General features: G+C 42.5%; 1 protein-coding gene across 2 annotated transcripts in view; it reads left to right on the top strand.

The window, feature by feature from the left end:
* The first annotated feature begins 1,660 nt into the window (after positions 1–1,660).
* NYX (nyctalopin) overlaps positions 1,661–25,520 on the top strand; it is a 170,988-nt gene continuing 147,128 nt past the window's right edge. Inside the window, exons 1-2 of one of the 2 annotated variants that reach the window (XM_078656182.1) lie at positions 1,661–1,777; positions 5,180–5,304. In XM_078656182.1, coding sequence (XP_078512308.1) covers positions 5,217–5,304 — 88 coding nt within the window. In that variant the 5' untranslated portion in view covers positions 1,661–1,777; positions 5,180–5,216. Of the gene's footprint in view, positions 1,778–5,179; positions 5,305–25,520 lie in introns of those variants that run through there. The other variant, XR_013599564.1, reaches the window with a different exon arrangement.

Below are 25,520 nucleotides of genomic sequence, written 5' to 3'. Positions count from 1 at the left end.
ATGAAGTACTTATAGAGCATGCATATTTATTTTTATAAATGAAATTAATATTTTCCTAAGCATAGGCGAAAAGTCATAAAAATTTTAGAGGTGAACATGATGAACAAAAATATAATAAAATAAATCCTCAACAAAAAAGACCCAGGCAGGCAAATCATTAAACAATTGGGTTTATTTTGGCCCGAATTTAATCCAGCGTTTCATTACGCAGGTGCAGGGCATGTGAAAGATCATCACCTAGGCAAAAGAAAGTTCACAATGCATGCTGTTTTCTGAAATATCAGAAGTTTGTTCAATTATAAAAGATATTTGAGCAGTAAAAATTGTCTTAAGCTGTGTCATTTATTTTATCAGAGTACCTCCTTGATGCACTCACAATTGACATGGACAGAGTCACAGAGGCAATTGAAGTATTTGAACACAAGTACTACTTCCTTTTGGCATAATTGCCGTTGCGAAATAGTTTGAAATATTCAACTCCATATTAATAAAAGCAAAAAGAGTGCTTCGGTTTGCACTATTTTTATAAGAATATTCCCTGAATAGTAACATTTTGCAGCCAATTCACAAAGCCATTTATGAGTGTGTGAAGTATTAGTACTTCACATTCTCCTAGATGCATTTTATGAATCTGCCCCATAGTGTATTCAAATGCTAAAATGAATTCATAATATTCACAGTAAGAGCTACATTCTAGGTTGGCAGTCTGACAGTCTTCAGTTTGTCAGAGGTAACTTCAAAAGACATCAATCGAATCTTACATCATTATGAAGATTGACTACTGTTATCGCTTTTTTGTGCACATGTGCAGCCCATAAAGAGCTTTCTGATTAATTGAAGTTTGCCACTGAGGCTAATCATCAAATCTGTACATTTAAATAACTTGAAGCACATGAGTTGGAGGTTGAGGTTTGCAGGGAATTCTGAGCCAAGCAACCAGGTGAGAGCCATGCAAGTCACCCCAGCATCGTTACCCCTTGGTATCTAGTTTTGAAAAATGTACAGGTTTGCTAGATTTCCCTATGTGCCAGCACAGCAAGGATCTAAAAACTAGAACTACCCACATTGTAAAAAAGGATCCGTTAAAAGCGGGATAATGTGATGCAGTCATGTTTTGTTTTGGCCCATTTCCTGTCGCAGACACTAAGCCTACCCATACGAGTAAGGTACTATTTTTATCGAGAGACTTGTGGTACCATAGAATAGTAGAACATTTATTATTACCAATTGGATTTTGCTGCATATGAGCCTTTTGAATGTAAGATAGTGTATAAGAAAGAAGGCATTTTGAAAAATACCCTCTAAATCATCGGCTAGTACAGGTGCCTACAAATTCAGAGATGTAAAAAATAACCACAGCTCCTAAACTCCATATCTTGTGCCCATTTCAGAAATGCATAGGTTTCCTTGATACCCATGTTTCATTCTGCATATTTTGCCATATGAAATGGTGCAGTTCAGTTGTTAGCTCTGGGGTACCTTGGGTTTTTGGAGAACTTACAAACCCTATAGAGCCCCACAATTAGAAGGGCCTACTGGAGGTAACAGTATATTTATTGCCTTTGTAAATCAGCCATCATGGCAAAAGTTATAGATGAAAATGTCACAAATGTCTGTTTTTTCTGCTCATTTTCATTTCTTTTATTCAACAGCTATTTTTCTTGAGAATACCTTGAGGGATCTGCACATATGACCCCTTGCTGGAATCGGAATTTTGTCTACTTTTCAAAAAACGTATGCTTTCCTGAATCACACTGGTGTCCGCCACAAACTGGAAGTAAGTTGAGAGCACAAAAAATAGGAAAAATTTGCTACCGCTTTCAAACTTAAATGCCAAAAATATGGTACAAAATTATGTTTTTTGATTCAGTTCTGCATGTTCCTAAAAACTGGGAAGATGGTGACTTTAGTATAGCAAACCGTTCATTGAGGCCATTTTTAGAGGGAAAAAAACAGACACTTTTATCTGGAGTACTTGTTTCCTATTTTTCTCCAAAAACTAAAAATGTTGCTATATGTTGCCTATTTTCTCTGTCCTCTCTAGGGGAATCCACAAACCCTCAGTACCTTTAGAATCCCCAGGATGTTGTGGGGGAGGGTGGGAAGGATACAAATTTGACATGGATACCTTATGTGGGAAAAAGTTTTGGAGCCCCGGGTTTAACTATCCCAAATAGCCAAAAAAAGAGTTCAGCATGGAGGAAAAGGCCCAGCAGCTTTGGGGTTAATCTACGCTGCACTAGCTTAAGTAGCTCTCATAAAACAATCCAATCAGGTTAAAGCATAAAGATACAATCTTGGGCTCATTCGTTTCCAAGGACCCTTCACAATACAGCTTCTCTAAAGTCCTTTAAATGTATAATCTGCAACATAACAAGATTTATAGGACCAGCCTGTACTTTGCTGATGTACTGCTGCAACCAGCTAGGGTATTTTATTTGATATCACAAACAATGTAACATTTCACAGGAGAAAAGAAGCAAAGATGCATTCTGTTTGTTAATTGGGACTTCAGCTTTGCCTAGAAATAATAACACACTTGTCAAGAAGAAAGATGGCACTCGAACAGTAGCCATTGTAAACACAGATTAGCTATCATCAATTTAAATGTGAATAATACACAGTTAATACCTATTGCTATTTTACATGTTAATATAATGCAAAATAAAGAAATATGAAAAAACCTTTTCACACAAATAAAACATTGTGGCACAGCTATCAACTTAGTAACTTTACCTTCAAGCCTTTGTCCCAGATTCAAAAGGCATATCTAACACCACTTCATTCTAGGATATTGAGAAATTCGTTGTTACTTCCAGGTTGGCAATGGCAGTGCCTGGATGGGATGATATTGGTCTAAGTATTACTGTGTACTATAGATGGAAGACCACTATGATTGAATGTGTTCAATGCCAAGGGATTAGCAATGCCATGGAAGATGTGCCATTGCTGTGTAATATAAAAGTTCTGAACAACTATATTTACAGGAATGATTAAGTGCGAATCCCTTTCTCTTATTTCTAAATGCAGGGGTGTCTGACTGGGAACGAGGATGGCAGGGCGGGGGGATTTGAAAAAAATATATATATTTTTTTAAAACACCTTTAAAACGGTTGCCGTCTTTCCGTCGCGTTGCTGCTCTTTTTGTAGGTCCAAACCAAAAAGCACCCAGGCTCCCCATGGCCAATCAGAATGTTGCAATGCAGCCTTGTGATTGGTCTGAGCACCATGGTTCGGCGCTGGGAGAGGGAGCCTGTGCATGTTCCTCACCAGGCTGTGCATTACAGCCTGGTGGGGAAAAAGCAAAGTGTGCATGACTGTTTAGCTGGCCCGAGATGGCCGGACAAGCATTGATGTACACTTGGAGTGTGCAAACCACTCCTCCCCCTGTGACCCTAGCCCAGCCCCACCCTAAACCAGTCCTGTAGCAAAGAAAAATAAAATGATGATAATGAGGTTATCATTTTTTTTTTACTCCGCGAGCAGTGGGGTGACGCTCCTTCGCGGAGGAGCCGCCCACCGTCTAAATGAAGTACTTATAGAGCATGCATATTTATTTTTATAAATGAAATTAATATTTTCCTAAGCATAGGCGAAAAGTCATAAAAATTTTAGAGGTGAACATGATGAACAAAAATATAATAAAATAAATCCTCAACAAAAAAGACCCAGGCAGGCAAATCATTAAACAATTGGGTTTATTTTGGCCCGAATTTAATCCAGCGTTTCATTACGCAGGTGCAGGGCATGTGAAAGATCATCACCTAGGCAAAAGAAAGTTCACAATGCATGCTGTTTTCTGAAATATCAGAAGTTTGTTCAATTATAAAAGATATTTGAGCAGTAAAAATTGTCTTAAGCTGTGTCATTTATTTTATCAGAGTACATCCTTGATGCACTCACAATTGACAAGGACAGAGTCACAGAGGCAATTGAAGTATTTGAACACAAGTACTACTTCCTTTTGGCATAATTGCCGTTGCGAAATAGTTTGAAATATTCAACTCCATATTAATAAAAGCAAAAAGAGTGCTTCGGTTTGCACTATTTTTATAAGAATATTCCCTGAATAGTAAAATTTTGCAGCCAATTCACAAAGCCATTTATGAGTGTGTGAAGTATTAGTACTTCACATTCTCCTAGATGCATTTTATGAATCTGCCCCATAGTGTATTCAAATGCTAAAATGAATTCATAATATTCACAGTAAGAGCTACATTCTAGGTTGGCAGTCTGACAGTCTTCAGTTTGTCAGAGGTAACTTCAAAAGACATCAATCGAATCTTACATCATTATGAAGATTGACTACTGTTATCGCTTTTTTGTGCACATGTGCAGCCCATAAAGAGCTTTCTGATTAATTGAAGTTTGCCACTGAGGCTAATCATCAAATCAGTACATTTAAATAACTTGAAGCACATGAGTTGGAGGTTGAGGTTTGCAGGGAATTCTGAGCCAAGCAACCAGGTGAGAGCCATGCAAGTCACCCCAGCATCGTTACCCCTTGGTATCTAGTTTTGAAAAATGTACAGGTTTGCTAGATTTCCCTATGTGCCAGCACAGCAAGGATCTAAAAACTAGAACTACCCACATTGTAAAAAAGGATCCGTTAAAAGCGGGATAATGTGATGCAGTCATGTTTTGTTTTGGCCCATTTCCTGTCGCAGACACTAAGCCTACCCATACGAGTAAGGTACTATTTTTATCGAGAGACTTGTGGTACCATAGAATAGTAGAACATTTATTATTACCAATTGGATTTTGCTGCATATGAGCCTTTTGAATGTAAGATAGTGTATAAGCAAGAAGGCATTTTGAAAAATACCCTCTAAATCATCGGCTAGTACAGGTGCCTACAAATTCAGAGATGTAAAAAATAACCACAGCTCCTAAACTCCATATCTTGTGCCCATTTCAGAAATGCATAGGTTTCCTTGATACCCATGTTTCATTCTGCATATTTTGCCATATGAAATGGTGCAGTTCAGTTGTTAGCTCTGGGGTACCTTGGGTTTTTGGAGAACTTACAAACCCTATAGAGCCCCACAATTAGAAGGGCCTACTGGAGGTAACAGTATATTTATTGCCTTTGTAAATCAGCCATCATGGCAAAAGTTATAGATGAAAATGTCACAAATGTCTGTTTTTTCTGCTCATTTTCATTTCTTTTATTCAACAGCTATTTTTCTTGAGAATACCTTGAGGGATCTGCACATATGACCCCTTGCTGGAATCGGAATTTTGTCTACTTTTCAAAAAACGTATGCTTTCCTGAATCACACTGGTGTCCGCCACAAACTGGAAGTAAGTTGAGAGCACAAAAAATAGGAAAAATTTGCTACCGCTTTCAAACTTAAATGCCAAAAATATGGTACAAAATTATGTTTTTTGATTCAGTTCTGCAAAAACTGGGAAGATGGTGACTTTAGTATAGCAAACCGTTCATTGAGGCCATTTTTAGAGGGAAAAAAACAGACACTTTTATCTGGAGTACTTGTTTCCTATTTTTCTCCAAAAACTAAAAATGTTGCTATATGTTGCCTATTTTCTCTGTCCTCTCTAGGGGAATCCACAAACCCTCAGTACCTTTAGAATCCCCAGGATGTTGGGGGGGAGGGTGGGAAGGATACAAATTTGACATGGATACCTTATGTGGGAAAAAGTTTTGGAGCCCCGGGTTTAACTATCCCAAATAGCCAAAAAAAGAGTTCAGCATGGAGGAAAAGGCCCAGCAGCTTTGGGGTTAATCTATGCTGCACTAGCTTAAGTAGCTCTCATAAAACAATCCAATCAGGTTAAAGCATAAAGATACAATCTTGGGCTCATTCGTTTCCAAGGACCCTTCACAATACAGCTTCTCTAAAGTCCTTTAAATGTATAATCTGCAACATAACAAGATTTATAGGACCAGCCTGTACTTTGCTGATGTACTGCTGCAACCAGCTAGGGTATTTTATTTGATATCACAAACAATGTAACATTTCACAGGAGAAAAGAAGCAAAGATGCATTCTGTTTGTTAATTGGGACTTCAGCTTTGCCTAGAAATAATAACACACTTGTCAAGAAGAAAGATGGCACTCGAACAGTAGCCATTGTAAACACAGATTAGCTATCATCAATTTAAATGTGAATAATACACAGTTAATACCTATTGCTATTTTACATGTTAATATAATGCAAAATAAAGAAATATGAAAAAACCTTTTCACACAAATAAAACATTGTGGCACAGCTATCAACTTATTATAGTTCGAGCACTGCGTATGAATCAGTTGTGAGTTTGTAGTTTCCTGTGCTCCTGGGTATCACTCCCCACTCAGGAGTGTCAATTAGATATCGTCTATAGCAGATCCTAACTTTAGGTCTGTCTCCCTGGGCACCAGATTTGCTGTGTCTCCAGCTCCAAATAAATAGATGCTCAAGATAAACTTCAAGTTTCTTAGGATTTTATTAATGAATCCTTTAGTTCATAATTAAATGTTGTATTCACATTTATCTTCCATATCAATTCAAATTCTTCATATTTCAATTAACGTTACAAATCCCATATCCCAATGCATTTCGGCGCCATGCGCCTTTCTCAAGGGACCAATCTGAAAAAATAACAGTGTTATGTGTTTCACTAATACAGTGAGTGTTGCCACCCTTAAACGCAGTTAACGCGCTTCCTTTTGTTACTGTTATGTGTGTGTGCATCTAATGTGGGTCCTGTACAACTCTCCCCTCTGCTATTGTGATTATGTGTGGGTTTTACATCGTTCGCATGCAATATATTCCTTCCCTATTTAAGCTTTAATTACGTATGGTGGCTAAAACCCTTCCATTTTATAACAAACTCGAACTCCTCCCTTTACGGGTGCTATGTTCGTCGTTTTAAACTGTCTCTTGTGGAATATTTGCCAGTGCGGGAGCCATTAATGGTTTTTCCACGCGTGCAAGTGCGCTAATATGATGTTTAAAGCACTCACCTTTGTTATTAAACAAAGGCGTGCCTCGCCCGTATTCTAAATCTTACCACTGTTTGTCCGGACGGAGTTCTGCTGATCTCCGCGTAAGGGTTCAGTTCGAATTTCGTGCTGATGTCTTTACTTCCTGGCGAGCCTGTCTCCCTTAAAGGGATATCGGCTCGCGCGTTCAGGGTGGGTGTGCGCTGTTAAAATTAAAGCTCGCTCTTAATTCTGGGATTTGGAGTGTGATGAAGAATATCGCGCTATGTGTCCTTACATAATACAATATGTACACGCGTCCCTGTCAGCATAAAATGTGCTTATCAATTTCATGTACGGGTGACATTATTTACAGATAACACATGAGTTCTATACGTTCATTTAACCCTGTAGGTTTCAAAGTTCCTAAAAGATATATCCAGTGATTCTCTCTCTTTAACAAAATGTTCTTATTGTCAGTTCCCTCTCTTTTGTCCACAACCTCTAAAATACATGCTTTCAACTGGTCAATTCGGTGTGGAGCTTCCACAAAATGTGTGGCTATGGTCGATTTCATCATTTTGATACGTATATTGCTTTTATGTTCATTGAGTCTTATTTTCAATTTTCTTTCTGTTTGACCAACGTATCCTTTTCCACATGGACATTTTAATAAATATATTATGTTGGTCGTGTCGCATGTTCCATTGACTTTCAAATTGATTTGTTTACCTGTAGTAGGGTGAGGGATGCTGTTCCCTTTCATAATGTTAACGCAGTTATGACAATTTTGACATGGTTGTGTTCCTTTGTATCTTATTTGTGGTGTGATGGTTTTGATAGGTTTCAGGAGTTGTCCTATGTTTTTTGACCTAGTGTGAGCAAATATTGGTTCATTAGTGAAGGCTCCTTTAAAATCTGGATCTACTTTCAATATTGACCAATTTTTAAAATAATTTTCTTGAATTGATGACTGGCTGTGGAATATTTGCTGACACAAGTTATCCTTGGTTCTGAGGTTTTAGATTTGGTTTTCAAGAGTTCTTTACTGGTTACCTTTTCAATTTTCTGCCTAGCCTGTTGCAAAATGGTCTGACGGTACCCTCTTTTGGTAAATCTTGTGATCATGGAATTTATTTGAGTTTCCATTTGTTGTGGTTCCGAGACTACTCTTTTCACCCTCAAGAGTTGTGAGTAGGGTAAATGTCGCTTAAACGATGGAGGATGGAAGCTATCATACCGTAATAGATTATTGCGGTCTGTGGCTTTCTTAAATAGGTTTGTGGAGAATCTTGGATTCTGTTCAGTTATTTCCACGTCCAAGAAATGTATTTTATCCTCTTTGATCTCCCATGTGAATTGAATCCTTTCATTTATAGAGTTTAATTTGGTGATTTCTCTTGTAAATAACTCTTTTGATCCTTCCCATGTTATGAAAATATCGTCTATGAATCTAACATATAAACGTATATGTTTAGACCACTCTGCTTTCTGTAGGATGTTCGTTTCTTCGAATTGTCTCATGAATATATTTGCGTAACAAGGAGCCGCACTATTACCCATCGATGTACCACTTTTTTGCAAGTACCATTCGTCTTGGTATGTAAAATAGCTGTGCATTAGGATGAACTGCAAGAGTTCCATCAGGAATACTTGCATGTCTTGGTTGTACTCACTCTCCAATAATGCCTTTTTTGTGGCTTCTATTCCTAACTGGTGAGGTATTGAAGTGTGAAGTGCTTTTACATCGATGGTGGCCATTACAATCTGTTGTTCGTTGGTGAATTCGATGGTGGACAATGTGTTGAGAAAGTCTGTGGTATCTTTGATATATGACTTTGCTTGTATGACTTGTGGTTGTAGATATTTATCCAAACAAAAATTTGCCGATTGGCTCATGGATACTGTTTCTAGTCGAGACGATTGGTCTGCATGGGGGTAGTTTAGGATCTTTATGCACTTTGGGGACCATGTAAAAAGTTAGACTTACTGGATGTTCTTGAGTCAAATATTTTCTGACCTTCTCTTGTATTACTCCTTTTTCGGTGGCATTTTTTAAGATCTGTTGTAATATGTTTTGTATTTCTTGGGTGGGATTAAACTGAGGTTTCATATAAAGATCTCCATCCTCCAAATGTTGCTTGACTTGTGCTTCATAATAAGTGCGATCTAGTATGACTAGTGCTCCCCCTTTGTCCGCCTTCTGGCACACTATTTTCTCATCTTGGCTGATGGATTTAATGATGCTGTATTCCTTAGTGATCATGTTTTGGTGTTTGTTCTTTCTTGTAAAATTCAGTCGATGAATGTCTTGTTTGCATAATGATTCAAACAGGTCTATCGTTTTGTGGCTCGCCGGAGCCATGTAGGTACTGCGTGTTTTTAATCCTTTCAACTGGTCTTCATCTTCCTGTCTTCTCTCAATAGCTATGTTATCGAAGACATTTCTGAGTCGTAATTTCCTGGTTAATTTGAACAAGCTGATATCTAGTTCCAACATGTCTGTATGTGTTGTAGGGACATATGATGTGCCTCTCTGTAGTGTTTCAACTTGTGTTTGATTCAAATGTCTTTGAGAAATGTTTAGAACCAAGTTATCTGCTCCTGATTCCAAAATATTCATTTTTTCTTCTTGGCGGTAATTGTCCTCGTTTGCGATGGATCCTTTTCCTTTTCTTTTGCCTTTTCCCCTACGGGGTCTTCTCTTAATTCTTGGCCTCTTTCTAAAAAAGGCACACCAGTTGATGTGGTTGGTGTTTCGCTGACTCTTTGATTATTTGTTGGGCGTCCTCCTTGATGAGTTGATGTGTCACTCCCTGTGGAAGAAGTATCTGTTTGTGATGTATATGTTTTATTCTGGCGTCTTTTGGCATATATGTCTGCCCATGTGTATACCTCCTCCAGTTTGTAATCTAGAGTATCTCTTCTATATTTTCTGATCTTTCTATCGTTGACTTCTTGTGTGTGTCTAGTCAATTGTTTGTTGATGTCTTCAAGAATACTAGCTAGTTCTTCAGGTGTAATTAGTTTGTTCAATTTTTCTTGAACGTGAATAATCTCCATGTTGAGTTCCTCGAGGATATTCGATAATTCGTCTATTATCAATAGTATTAAATCTAGGCTGCATTTATTTAGAATAGCATACCACTTCTCAGTGATATGTTTGGTGTTTTTGCACAAAGATGGTTTGAGGGCTATTCTGAGCGCCCCTCTGGGCTTTGTGATATCTAATCATGGTGCTGGCATGTAAGCGTTGGTTGATTTGTTTCCTTGTGAGGTATAAAATTTGCTTTATATGTTGTTCCTTTGTTTTAGTGGTGGCAAACTCTGCTGTTTCCTCATGTATCAACGAGTATATTCGCGCACTTGCATTCTCTGCAAATGCGAAAGTTTCTGCTCTGATCTCTGTCATCTGGGGGATTTCTTCGTATTGCATTTTTGTTTCGCGTGCCTCGAGCTGTGAGTAGTTTAAGTGATATATAACGAAAATTATTATAGTTCGAGCACTGCGTATGAATCAGTTGTGAGTTTGTAGTTTCCTGTGCTACTGGGTATCACTCCCCACTCAGGAGTGTCAATTAGATATCATCTATAGCAGATCCTAACTTTAGGTCTGTCTCCCTGGGCACCAGATTTGCTGTGTCTCCAGCTCCAAATAAATAGATGCTCAAGATAAACTTCAAGTTTCTTAGGATTTTATTAATTAATCCTTTAGTTCATAATTAAATGTTGTATTCACATTTATCTTCCATATCAATTCAAATTCTTCATATTTCAACTAATGTTACAAATCCCATATCCCGTGCATTTCGGCGCCATGCGCCTTTCTCAAGGGACCAATCTGAAAAAATAACAGTGATATGTGTTTCACTAATACAGTGAGTGTTGCCCCCATTAAACGCAGTTAACGCGCTTCCTTTTGTTACTGTTACGCGTGTGTGCATCTATATGTGGATCCTGTACAACTCTCCCCTCTGTTATTGTGATTATGTGTGGGTTTTACATCGTTCGCATGCAATATATTCCTTCCCTATTTAAGCTTTAATTACGTATGGTGGCTAAAACCCTTCCGTTTTATAACAAACTCGAACTCCTCCCTCTATGGGTGCTATGTTCGTCGTTTTAAACTGTCTCTTGTGGAATATTTGCCAGTGCGGGAGCCATTAATGGTTTTTCTACGCGTGCAACCACATCAACTGGCGTGCAACCACATCAACTGGTGTGCCTTTTTTAGAAAGAGGCCAAGAATTAAGAGAAGACCCCGGAGGAAAAGGCAAAAGAAAAGGAAAAGGATCCACCACAAACCAGGACAATTACCTCCAAGAAGAAAAAATTTATATTTTGGAATCAGGAGCAGATAACTTGGTTCTAAACATTTCTCAAAGACATTTGAATCAAATACAAGTTGAAACACTACAGAGAGGCACATCATATGTCCCTACAACACATACCGACATATTGGAACTAGATATCAGCTTGTTCAAATTAACTAGGAAATTACGACTCAGAAATTTATTCGATAACATAGCTATTGAGAGAAGACAGGAAGATGAAGACCAGTTGAAAGGATTAAAAACACGCAGTACCTATATGGCTCCGGCGAGCCACAAAACGATAGACCTGTTTGAATCATTATGCAAACAAGACATTCATCGACTGAATTTTACAAGAAAGAACAAAAAAAAAACATGACCACTAAGGAATACAGCATCATTAAATCCATCAGCCAAGATGAGAAAATAGTGTGCCAGAAGGCGGACAAAGGGGGAGCACTCGTCATACTAGATCGCACTTACTATGAAGCACAAGTCAAGCAATATTTGGAGGATGGAGATCTTTATATGAAACTTCAGTTTAATCCCACCCGAGAAATACAAAACATATTACAACAGATCTTAAAAAATGCCACCGAAAAAGGAGTAATACAAGAGAAGGTCAGAAAATATTTGACTCAAGAACATCCAGTAAGTCCAACTTTTTACATGGTCCCCAAAGTGCATAAAGATCCTAAACTACCCCCATGCAGACCAATCGTCTCGACTAGAAACAGTATCCATGAACCAATCGGCAAATTTTGGGATAAATATCTACAACTACAAGTCATATAAGCAAAGTCGTATATCAAAGATACCACAGACTTTCTCAACAAATTGTCCACCATCGAATTCACCAACGAACAACAGATTGTCATGGCCACCATCGATGTAAAAGCACTTTACACTTCAATACCTCACCAGTTAGGCATAGAAGCCACAGAAAAGGCATTATTGGAGAGTGAGTACAACCAAGACATGCAAGTATTCCTGATGGAACTCTTGCAGTTCACCCTAATGCACAGCTATTTTACATACCAAGACGAATGGTACTTGCAAAAAAGTGGTACATCGATGGATAATAGTGCGGCTCCTTGTTACGCAAATATATTCATGAGAGAATTCAAAGAAACGAACATCCTACAGAAAGCAGAGTGGTCTAAACATATACGTTTATATGTTAGATTCATAGACAATATTTTTATAACATGAGAAGGATCAAAAGAGTTACTTACAAGAGAAATCACCAAATTAAACTCTATAAATGAAAGGATTCAATTCACATGGGAGATCAAGACGATAAAATACATTTCTTGGACGTGGAAATAACTAAACAGAATACAAGATTCTCCACAAACCTATTTAAGAAAGCCACAGACTGCAATAATCTCTTACGGTATGATAGCTTCCATCCTCCATCGTTAAAGCGACATTTACCCTACTCACAACTCATGAAGGTGAAAAGAGTAGTCTCGGAACCACAACAAATGGAAACTCAAATAAATTCCATGATCACAAGATTTACCAAAAGAGGGTACCCTCAGACCATTTTGCAACAGGCTAGGCAGAAAATTGAAAAGGTAACCAGAGAAGAACTCTTGAAAACCAAATCTAAAAGCTCAGAACCAAGGATCACTTGCGTCAGCAAATATTCCACAGCCAGTCATTAATTCAAGAAAATTATAAAAAAAAATTGGTCAATATTGAAAGTAGAGCCAGATTTTAAAGGAGCCTTCACTAATGAACCAATATTTGCTCACACTAGGTCAAAAAACATAGGACAACTCCTGGAAACTATCAAAACCATCACACCACAAATAAGATACAAAGGAACACAACCATGTCAAAATTGTCATAACTGCGTTAACATTATGAAAGGGAACAGCATCCCTCACCCTACTACAGGTAAACAAATCAATTTGAAAGTTAATGGGACATGCGACACGACCAACATAATATATTTATTAAAATGTCCATGTGGAAAAGGATACGTTGGTCAAACAGAAAGAAAATTGAAAATAAGACTCCATGAACATAAAAGCAATATATGTACCAAAATGATGAAATCGACCATAGCCACACATTTTGTGGAAGCTCAACACCGAATTGACCAGTTGAAAGCATGTATTTTAGAGGTTGTGGACAAAAGAGAGGGGACTGACAATAAGAACATGAAACTGAAACTGAAACTGAACTCAGACAAGACGGAGGTCCTCATCCTGGGCTCCACGCCCTCCGCCTGGGACGACTCCTGGTGGCCCCCCGCCCTGGGCACCGCACCCAAACCGACGGACCACGCACGCAACCTGGGCTTCATCCTGGACTCCTCCCTCTCCATGACCAGACAAGTCAACGCCGTCTCCTCGTCATGCTTCAACATCCTGCGCATGCTACGGAAGATCTTCCGGTGGATCCCCACCGAGACGAGGAAGACGGTCACCCAAGCCCTCGTCACCAGCCGACTGGACTACGGCAACGCCCTCTACGCCGGAACCACTGCCAAACTCCAGAAGAGACTCCAGCGGATCCAGAACGCCTCGGCGAGACTCATCCTCGACATCCCCCGACGCAGCCACATCTCCGGACACCTGAGAGATCTGCACTGGCTCCCGGTCAACAAGAGAATCACCTTCCGTCTCCTCACCCACGCGCACAAAGCCCTACACGACCAAGGCCCGACCTACCTCAACAACCGGATCAACTTCTACACTCCCAAGCGCCTCCTCAGATCAACCAACCACGCCCTCGCTGCCGTCCCCCGCATCCGAAGAGCGACAACAGGAGGAAGATCCTTCTCCTACCTGGCCGCCAAGACCTGGAACTCACTTCCGACCAATCTGCGCCTGACCCGAGACCACCTCTCCTTCAGGAGGAAGCTCAAGACCTGGCTGTTCGAGCAGTAGCGGCACCCCCCCCCCCCCAGCGCCTTGAGACCCTACGGGTGAGTAGTGCGCTCTACAAATGACCTGATTGATTGATTGGTTGTTAAAGAGAGAGAATCACTGGATATATCTTTTAGGAACTTTTAAACCCACAGGGTTAAATGAATGTATAGAACTCATGTGTTATCTGTAAATATTGTCACCCGTACATGAAATTGATAAGCACATTTTATGCTGGCAGGGACGCGTGTACATATTGTATATTGTAAGCACACATAGCGCGATATTCTTCTTCACACTCCAAATCCCAGAATTAAGAGCGAGCTTTAATTTTAACAGCGCACACCCCCCCTGAACGCGCGAGCCGATATCCCTTTAAGGGAGACAGGCTCGCCAGCACGTAAAGACGTCAGCACGAAATTCGAACTGAACCCTTACGCGGAGATCAGCAGAACTCCGTCCGGACAAACACCGGTAAGATTTAGAATACGGGCGAGGCACGCCTTTGTTTAATAACAAAGGCGAGGGCTTTAAACATCGTATTAGCGCACTTGCACCCGTAGAAAAACCATTAATGGCTCCCGCACTGGCAAATATTCCACAAGAGACAGTTTAAAACGACGAACATAGCACCCGTAAAGGGAGGAGTTCGAGTTCGTTATAAAACGGAAGGTTTTTAGCCACCATACGTAATTAAAGCTTAAATAGGGAAGGAATATATTGCATGCGAACGATGTAAAACCCACACATAATCGCAATAACAGAGGGGAGAGTTGTACAGGATCCACATATAGATGCACACACGCGTAACAGTAACAAAAGGAAGCGCGTTAACTGCGTTTAATGGTGGCAACACTCACTGTATTAGTGAAACACATATCACTGTTATTTTTTCAGATTGGTCCCCTGAGAAAGGCGCATGGCGCCGAAATGCATCGGGATATGGGATTTGTAACGTTAATTGAAATATGAAGAATTTGAATTGATATGAAAGATAAATGTGAATACAACATTTAATTATGAACTAAAGGATTCATTAATAAAATCCTAAGAAACTTGAAGTTTATCTTGAGCATCTATTTATTTGGAGCTGGAGACACAGCAAATCTGGTGCCCAGGGAGACAGACCTAAAGTTAGGATCTGCTATAGACGACAGCTATCAACTTATCATATGTGCCTTATCAAATCTTTGGCAGAATAATATGTTGGTTATTTTAAAATGGTACTTATCAGCAACCTCACTTAAAATGTCCAAACCGGCTCTAGTCTAAGATGTAATCTTCCACTGATGGACTTAATTGTAACTAGCTTGACTTCCTGTTAGATAACCCTCTGGATGTATACTAAAGGCAACACATTGAGTTTATCTTATTTTCACATCAGAAGTTTTTGTAAAAAGAACATAGTAGTTTAAGTAAAACTCACCATCTGCAGTTAGTACACGGTTACAGTAGTACTAAATTAGTAATTGTAATAGTAGGTTAACAAAATATAGCACTATATAATGTGCCTCTAAACTGGAGCCATTCCCCTAGAATTTTAGAAATACTCGTTCCACAGAAGAAGCTCACTAGTGACGTTTACACAGGTGTGGGTTTATTATGCATGTTCATTTGTCCTAAGGGTGCCTAGAATGCTGTGATTATTAAGCTATGTTACGTGTTGCAGGTCAATGCATCTCTTCCGGCTGTACAAAGATTATGATAAAGCTGTACAAGGCTAGTACGGTGTGCAGATTTAAAACAAAAAGGGTGCCTCTTTACCTGGTGGGGCTTTTGCCACATAGATGTGCATAGAAATATAGAAAACAGTAGGTATATAGCAGAGACGATGTGCAGCGTTCCTCGGCAGATTGCCAATGGTTTGAGACCTCCATGGTTCTTACACTAATAATATAGAAGCCTTAACATGGACTTCAAGTCCCTGATTGCTTTTCTGCCTGCTGGAGACGGGGTCAGGCTTCTTCACACCATTCGGCGCCATAAAGACTCCTCACTTCTACCGCAGCGCGGGAGCCAAGGGCGTTGGCTCCTGCCATCGACCAGAACAGGCTGGGCCTGGGCCACCCTCCCTTGGTTCACGTCTATCGTCAGCAAGCGGTGAGTTTCCTCCACTGAGGGTTTAAGCGGGCCAGAAACTGAGCAAGTGGAGATGGTCAAATGAAAGTTACTAGGGGATGGGGAGGCTTCTCCTGAAAACGCCACTGCTGCACCACAAGACTCTTTCCTGGTACGTGCTGGGGGGGACATTGACAAAGAAATAATTCTAGCGGAACAGCGCCTCTCGCTGGCTGGAGAAGAGCGAGCCACCTGTGAGGCTTCTGGGGTTACCCAGTGGCCTGAGGGCCAAGGCCTAGGGCTTGTTCGAAGTAGTTCTGGGATGGAGGTGGCTGTCCAAAACTTGCAGGTTTCCCATACCCCTCCTATTGCAATGCCTACCATGAATTTTACACTAACAACGTGGACTGCCCCCCCCCCCCCCCCCCCCAAAAAAAGACAGGCTTAGTAAATTTGAACTTACATGACAGCACAAAAGCTTGCAGGGCTCCTTTCCAGGACACTTTATATTTATAAAAGTAGCCTGCACCTTGATCTGATTCCAAAAGCTGATTTCTTTATACTATAAGACAAACACCTTTCTTCTGTTTATCCCAATATATTTAATGATACCTTTTTTTAAACTTATTTCTTCATTTCAATTTCATACATTGATGTACAGAGAATAAAAAAACCATCATTATTTACAGCAGCATCTCAAATAATCTTGCTATACAAGAATATATTCCAACGCACACAAATCGTGATTAAATGATATCAATAATGTGAATATATTTATTGTTTTAACTTTACATGAAATGTATTTTATGCTTGCTGTATCTTGTCTTTTATGATATACATCGAAATAAAGACCTATTGACTTGACTTGATATCAATAAACACCAATACATACAAATAATAATTGTGATTAGACGTTGTCAATAAACAACGATTGAGCAATGAACGATTCAATAAAGTTTGAACAAGAAAAAATACTTTTAAAGTCCTTAATTGTACATTTGAAAAATCTAAACACTATGCCTCAACCTATTTTGCTAATGTGTCTTAATTGTACAATCAAAAATCAAACTCAATCTCTCAGCTTATTTTACCAATATGCTGACTCGTTTTGAGTACTGGAGTTTCCTCGTCAGAACTCTCTTCAGGGCTTTATTATTTTGATCTGTAATACATTGTTTATGACAATAAGTTAAAAAAATAAAAAAAGTGTTCCACTCCATATCTACTCTCATTTTATATGCTTTTATATAAGTCAATGTACTAGGACACAGCAGGGGCTGTCCAAACACTACACATCATGAATTTCGCTCCTGCATTAGTCTATGGTCGATCTCAGGATGGCCAATTGTCGCATTTACCCTGTAACACTATTCCCCTTACCACTAACATAAAAGGGACCTGGTGGTATGGTAGAGGAGCACCAGCATGAGGGCACCCCAAGGGGCCTCAACTCCACATCTGATGAATTAGCCACAAAGGGACCTGTTTGTATTTGTATCTGAGTTTTATATCGCGCCAAATCACCGACAGGTCTCAAGGCGCTTTTGACAGAATACAGCAACAGGAAAAGAATGATGAAGAGTACAGATTACCGACCAATCTTACAGGGATGCAAAAGCGTCCCTGAAGAGCAATGTCTTCAGACATTTCCTAAAACGGAAAAGATCAGGTTCTTTACGGAGGACCTCCGGTAGCTTATTCCAAATGGTAGAGGCTTGGACTGAAAAGGATCTACCACCTTTGGTCGCCATTTTAAAACGCGGGCATGATAGCAGTAAAGAATTGGCGGATCGTAGAGCTCGCTTGGGATTATATACTTCAAGCCTCTCTTTTATATAGGCAGGCACCTGCCCATGAATGGCCTTATGGGCGATGCACAAGCTTTTAAATTCAACCCTCTGCTTCACAGGGAGCCAGTGTAACCTGTGAAGTAGAGGGGAAGGATGGGTCCGTCTAGGTAGTCCAAAGATCAACTGTGCTGTGTCATTCAGGGTGACTTGTAGACGGTTGATTGAATTTTTTGGAAGACCTAGATATAGTGCGTTCCCATAGTCGATTCTGGAGACTATTGTAGCTGAAACAATAGTTTGAAGCATATTTGTAGAAAGCAAAGGGGCTAGCTTTCGCAACTGCCTAATCAGGTTGGTACATGATCCGACCACAGCGGATACTTGGCTGGTCATCGAGAGCTCCTGGTCGATCTTAATACCAAGGCTCTTTACGCTGGAGCATGGCTTTGGGGTAGGTCCGAGTTCTTGGGGCCAGAACAGATCGTTCCAGGGTGAGGCAATAGTTGAAACTACTAGGACCTCCGTTTTATCTGGATTGATTTTTAATAGGTTAGACGTCATCCAATTCACTGCAAACCGCAATATCTTTTGGGCCATGGACTGAGCCGATGTTGTATTATCGATACTCAGCAGCAGCTGAGTATCATCGGCATAGTTGAAAACTTTACAGCCCATGTTTACCAAAGAGTCTATCAGTGGCTGCAGATATAAATTGAATAGGAGTGGCGAGAGTGCAGACCCTTGCGGGACTCCACATTCCAAGATGCCTACATCAGATACACGATCCCCTAATTGGATCCTCTGCGTCCTCCCTGACAGGAAAGACGTTAGCCATTGGAGGGCTTGTTCTTCTATCCCAGACATGGCTAATCTGTCCAGGAGTAGTGCATGGCTGACAGTATCAAACGCCGCTGAAAGGTCTAAAAGTATCAGGGCGCTTGGTTTTTTACTGTCAGCCATGCATCTAAGCTCATCCAGCACCGACAGCATTACTAATTCAGTGCTATGGTGGGCACGAAACCCCGCTTGCCGCTCCTGGAGTAGATGATATGATTCCAGGAGAGGTGACAGTGATTTTAATACATGCTGTTCCAGAATCTTAGCCAGGAAAGGTAGCTGAGAGATTGGCCTGTGGCATGGAAGGGTGGGTACCATGGTGAGGGCACTTCAAGGTGCCTCAGGTCCACATCTGGTGAATTGGCCAAAGCTTTTATGAGGCCACAGTTCCATCCTAACCGAGCTATCCTGGACCTCCCCTTGATTGCTGCCTCTATGTGGCCATTTTGACTGATATCCCGCACTTAAGCCGCAACAAAGGAGAATTGACCTATCAGCTGAAAATTAATGTTTGCCACTGACTGTCATGAAATCCGGACTTTAGGAACAATTAATTTAACAACATCTTGTTTGCCAGAAGGGTTGGGTGGGTTGGCTCATCGCCTAAGCATATATGCGGCGATCGCATTGTAGTGAACTGCAAAAACCCTAAGCAATTTTTCAACTGTGGTACCAGGCTTTATTGGGAGAGCTATGGCTCCGGCATAGGGATTGTTCCAGTGGGGTTTTTCTATAAACACTTCGCCCTCAACCATCAAAAAGCATTGCCTGGTGGAGGTCCTGCTTTAAGTAGGGCTGTAGATCAGTACAAAATCAGAGTCCCAGTCCGTAACAGGTTCCAGCCACTCTCAGACCTTGAAGCTATAGATTAACGTCTGGGGAACGATTACACCTACTCAGAGCCTCTCCAAGCAGAGATCTTCCATGCAAAACACAGTTGCGACAAAGTCCGGAACAGTGGTGTAGGTACCCAACCAGAGACCTTTCTAATGGCATCGGCACAAGAACCAGTTTGTTTTATCCATACCCACTCCCCTATTGAATCCCTAGATTTGGGTAACCATTCCACTGTCCTCATGCACACCACTGACCCTTATTCTGTGCAGCCACTCTACCATCCCCTCGAATCGAGTGTGGTACCCTGGCAAAAGGTCCAGAGCTCGTTTAATTAATATCATGAACTATGGCGGGTCTGAAGGGGAAAATTAAGGATCCAGAGTGGGAAACGTTTATTAATTCTTATGATATAATTTTGGTAAGAAACGTGGGTGGTAGAATTTATTTTAGGTTGGGCTATTCCAACTTCCATCTAAGGCTGGTTGCCTGTCCAGTGGCCTGATTGTTTGGGTTAGAATATGCCAGATATAACCATAAAAGGATTGGACAGCCTCAGAAATCACATTTTGGGATTGGCTCTCAGGGGTGGAAAGGACTGCCATGTTGACCTGTATAATGTCTATAATCGTTCTGTGCCTTGTAACAAAGAATCCTCCACATTAAATGTACCCGCTCAGCATCTTGCCGATAGGGTAGACAGCTCCCCAGTTATAATCACAGGTGACGTCAACACCACCTTAGAGCCACTGAATGGCTTATCTTCAGTCTCAGGGCTAGAAGATGAGGCCAGAGGCATTCCTTTATTAGAGAGTATCCTCTATCTTTGTGGTCAGTGGCAGCTATGCAGCTTCTTTCCAAATCTTTAAACTATGGCATACGCACTTGTAACAAGAGGTTCCTGTCTGATACCAAGTGCACTCACATTTTCTTGCGGTCCCATACATAGCAGAATTGGCCACATCTATCCCCTCCCACATAATTAGAATGGCAAAGCTTGAGAGCTGCATATTCAGCCCTATCCTGGTCCAGGGCAGCCAGGTGCTTACGTTCTACGCAGAGTTGGTGCCAGGCTCTGGAAATACCAGTGCGTTGGTGCATCTGTTCCAGCTCAGAAACTCTTTGGGTGAGTTCGGCCCTCTTACGGCTCCTTTCCTTATTATCAGCCGCAGATATAGCTATAAATGCTCCCCGTATAACTGCCTTCAGTGCCCCCCATTGTGTGGCCGGCGAAATGTCTTCGTTAGCATTAATGTAAAAAAAGTCTGTGATAGCCTTCTGGATTTGTTCCGCCACAGAAGTGCGGTGTAGCAGCGTGTCTCGCAAGCATCAGTGTCACTGGGGTTGCGCCAAAGCCGGCAAGAGGAAAGAGGCCAGAACTGGGGAGTGGTCGAAGAGGGAAGCTGTTAGAACATCGGCGCTCAGTGCATGGGGTCTAAGTGAGGAGGAGCAAAGAAAGTAATCTAGTCGTGCATACTTATTGTGTGCTCCCGAATAGTACGTGTAGCTATGAGTGCCTGGGTGGAGATGGCGCCAGAGATCGAATAGCCCCAGTTCCTGGAGACGGGCCTGCCCCGTGGGTTTGAATACCCCTGCCTGGTGCGTTCTCCGACAGGATCGGTCTAGGTCATTGTCAAATACCAGATTGAGGTCACCCCCCAGCAATAAATGGCGATCCGCAGTAGCGGCGGCCACTCAGATTGCTTGGAGGAGAAACTTGAGCTGCCCATCGTTAGGCGCATAAATGGAACCCACCACAAACTTCACCCCTCATAGGGAGAATTGATAAGTGAGTATGCGGCCCTTAATTTCCGCCTCTTTCTGAAGGACCTTCCCTGGAAAGGAGCGGGAGACTAGTATGACAACTCCAGCCGTTTTGGATGTGTTGGAAGAGAATAGCTGCATTGGGAAAGCCCGAGATTTCAGCCTATGGTGATCCCTAGAAAGAAGGTGCGTTTCTTGTAGCAGGCATATGTCCGCCGTGGAGTGCTCAAGATAGTTAAGGATCGCTCTGCAACAAGGGAAGGGGAAACAAGGAAAAAGGATAAGACCAGAGAGAGTGTCCGCCATCCCAGGTAGGCCAGGAGGTCGTCTTAGCGGGGCTCGTGGTGTGACCAAAAGAAGGGATCTTGCCCCCCTCGCCGTCCGCCAACAATCAGGGAGCCAGAACTGAGGATGTTTAGCTTCCATCTGTCACTCAGACGTCTGGCTCGCCCCAGCCAGGGCCTCCGTTGCTGAAGCTAGGGCGTCTTGCTGACTCTTCACAATGTCTGCCTTGTCTGGTTTCCAAATCCGCCGGCGACGGCACTGCCGCTGTCACCCCGATGGCGTGACCTCCGGTCCTGAAGCGTTGCTCTGAGTGTCCTCGTCTTCACTCGGAATTGCTAGGCCCAGAAGCTGACAGGAGTCCATTAGTGAGCGCATTTGATGGAGCTTGCCATTAAATCGAAAGATAAGTCTGAATGGATGGCCCCACGAGTATTGAATACCCTGCTGCCGTAGGTGCTCCAAACTGACGGCGGCTTTGCAAGGTTATCAGGGCCAGATCCTGATAGAGCACCGCGGTGTGTCCTTTGTAGGAGATAGGATGGAAAGATCTCACTTTTGAAAGAATAGCCTCCTTAGTCTTGAAATCCTGTAGACACACCAAAATGTCCGCCGGGGGGGGCATTAGGTGCACGTGGTGGACCAACCCTGTGTGCCCTGTCAAGAACAATTTCCGTGCTGTCGGGGTCCGCCAAGATATGTCGAAATAAGCCTGCCGTGAATGCGAAGAGGTCTGTGGTGTCATCTGTGGCCTTAAAGCCCCAAATTCTGATGTTGTGTCTGCGTGACCTATTTTCCAAGTCTTCAAGATGTACTTGGGTGTCTAGGTGTTGGTCCTGAAGGCGGAGGATTTCCTGCTGTAGCATGGCCACATCGGTCGTCATCGCATCGCTTCTGTCTTCTAGCGGGGCCACTCTTCCCCCTACTCAGTCAACATCTCTGCGTATCTCCTTGATTTTGGCCGTCAACTCCGTTTTTACAGTCTGTATGTCTGCACGTATGGTGTTAAAGAGCGACTCCATGAAGGCCTTAGTAATGGGCTCGTCGCTCGTACCAGGGGTTTGCTGTGGAGACGCCATCTTAGGTGCGACAGCCGTCGTGCTGGGAACGGGGTGAGCTCTACCAAATATGACAAAATCACACCACCATGCCAACAACCTCGAACTCTATGAATATATATAGAAGAAAATATGACATTTATCCAAGTCAATACGATAAATAAATAAAGGGCCTATCCAAGGTATAATGATAAATAATTAAAGGACTTAATACGCCAGTAGCAGCAATGGCCAGATGTTTAGAAATTGAATATTACGTTCTCATAATGAGGAGCTGAGATCGGGTATACCAAGTATGTGTTAACTATTCGTCCTGTCCCAAGATGGCCGCCATTATAATATGAGACAGCGTCCTTGGAATAACGGATAAGATATTTTTAGAACCACTCGTAAACACTATAACGAGGATTCCATCACAATTATTATAAGCATTACATTACATTGCATATTTATATGCTGTCTAGACATGTACAAAAAGTCGCGAACCATAAACGCGACCTTTACCCTTTGCCCAGCGACAGCACGTACTTAATCGCAGGTCCTGGCGCCAACGAGTCACACCGAAACCCGGAAGTGACTTTGTTGGACGCAGGGAGGCCGTATTTTATCCCCAAGGATATCCACCTTAGAGCCACTGAATGGCTTATCTTCAGTCTCAGGGCTAGAAGATGAGGCCAGAGGCATTCCTTTATTAGAGAGTATCCTCTATCTTTGTGGTCAGTGGCAGCTATGCAGCTTCTTTCCAAATCTTTAAACTATGGCATACGCACTTGTAACAAGAGGTTCCTGTCTGATACCAAGTGCACTCACATTTTCTTGCGGTCCCATACATAGCAGAATTGGCCACATCTATCCCCTCCCACATAATTAGAATGGCAAAGCTTGAGAGCTGCATATTCAGCCCTATCCTGGTCCAGGGCAGCCAGGTGCTTACGTTCTACGCAGAGTTGGTGCCAGGCTCTGGAAATACCAGTGCGTTGGTGCATCTGTTCCAGCTCAGAAACTCTTTGGGTGAGTTCGGCCCTCTTACGGCTCCTTTCCTTATTATCAGCCGCAGATATAGCTATAAATGCTCCCCGTATAACTGCCTTCAGTGCCCCCCATTGTGTGGCCGGCGAAATGTCTTCGTTAGCATTAATGTAAAAAAAGTCTGTGATAGCCTTCTGGATTTGTTCCGCCACAGAAGTGCGGTGTAGCAGCGTGTCTCGCAAGCATCAGTGTCACTGGGGTTGCGCCAAAGCCGGCAAGAGGAAAGAGGCCAGAACTGGGGAGTGGTCGAAGAGGGAAGCTGTTAGAACATCGGCGCTCAGTGCATGGGGTCTAAGTGAGGAGGAGCAAAGAAAGTAATCTAGTCGTGCATACTTATTGTGTGCTCCCGAATAGTACGTGTAGCTATGAGTGCCTGGGTGGAGATGGCGCCAGAGATCGAATAGCCCCAGTTCCTGGAGACGGGCCTGCCCCGTGGGTTTGAATACCCCTGCCTGGTGCGTTCTCCGACAGGATCGGTCTAGGTCATTGTCAAATACCAGATTGAGGTCACCCCCCAGCAATAAATGGCGATCCGCAGTAGCGGCGGCCACTCAGATTGCTTGGAGGAGAAACTTGAGCTGCCCATCGTTAGGCGCATAAATGGAACCCACCACAAACTTCACCCCTCATAGGGAGAATTGATAAGTGAGTATGCGGCCCTTAATTTCCGCCTCTTTCTGAAGGACCTTCCCTGGAAAGGAGCGGGAGACTAGTATGACAACTCCAGCCGTTTTGGATGTGTTGGAAGAGAATAGCTGCATTGGGAAAGCCCGAGATTTCAGCCTATGGTGATCCCTAGAAAGAAGGTGCGTTTCTTGTAGCAGGCATATGTCCGCCGTGGAGTGCTCAAGATAGTTAAGGATCGCTCTGCAACAAGGGAAGGGGAAACAAGGAAAAAGGATAAGACCAGAGAGAGTGTCCGCCATCCCAGGTAGGCCAGGAGGTCGTCTTAGCGGGGCTCGTGGTGTGACCAAAAGAAGGGATCTTGCCCCCCTCGCCGTCCGCCAACAATCAGGGAGCCAGAACTGAGGATGTTTAGCTTCCATCTGTCACTCAGACGTCTGGCTCGCCCCAGCCAGGGCCTCCGTTGCTGAAGCTAGGGCGTCTTGCTGACTCTTCACAATGTCTGCCTTGTCTGGTTTCCAAATCCGCCGGCGACGGCACTGCCGCTGTCACCCCGATGGCGTGACCTCCGGTCCTGAAGCGTTGCTCTGAGTGTCCTCGTCTTCACTCGGAATTGCTAGGCCCAGAAGCTGACAGGAGTCCATTAGTGAGCGCATTTGATGGAGCTTGCCATTAAATCGAAAGATAAGTCTGAATGGATGGCCCCACGAGTATTGAATACCCTGCTGCCGTAGGTGCTCCAAACTGACGGCGGCTTTGCAAGGTTATCAGGGCCAGATCCTGATAGAGCACCGCGGTGTGTCCTTTGTAGGAGATAGGATGGAAAGATCTCACTTTTGAAAGAATAGCCTCCTTAGTCTTGAAATCCTGTAGACACACCAAAATGTCCGCCGGGGGGGGCATTAGGTGCACGTGGTGGACCAACCCTGTGTGCCCTGTCAAGAACAATTTCCGTGCTGTCGGGGTCCGCCAAGATATGTCGAAATAAGCCTGCCGTGAATGCGAAGAGGTCTGTGGTGTCATCTGTGGCCTTAAAGCCCCAAATTCTGATGTTGTGTCTGCGTGACCTATTTTCCAAGTCTTCAAGATGTACTTGGGTGTCTAGGTGTTGGTCCTGAAGG

This window comes from Lissotriton helveticus, chromosome 8, assembly GCF_964261635.1.
Source record: "Lissotriton helveticus chromosome 8, aLisHel1.1, whole genome shotgun sequence".
NCBI classification, from domain to species: Eukaryota; Metazoa; Chordata; class Amphibia; order Caudata; family Salamandridae; genus Lissotriton; species Lissotriton helveticus.
Note: the sequence above shows the minus strand (reverse complement) of the source record. Positions and strands in the feature narration are given on the sequence as shown.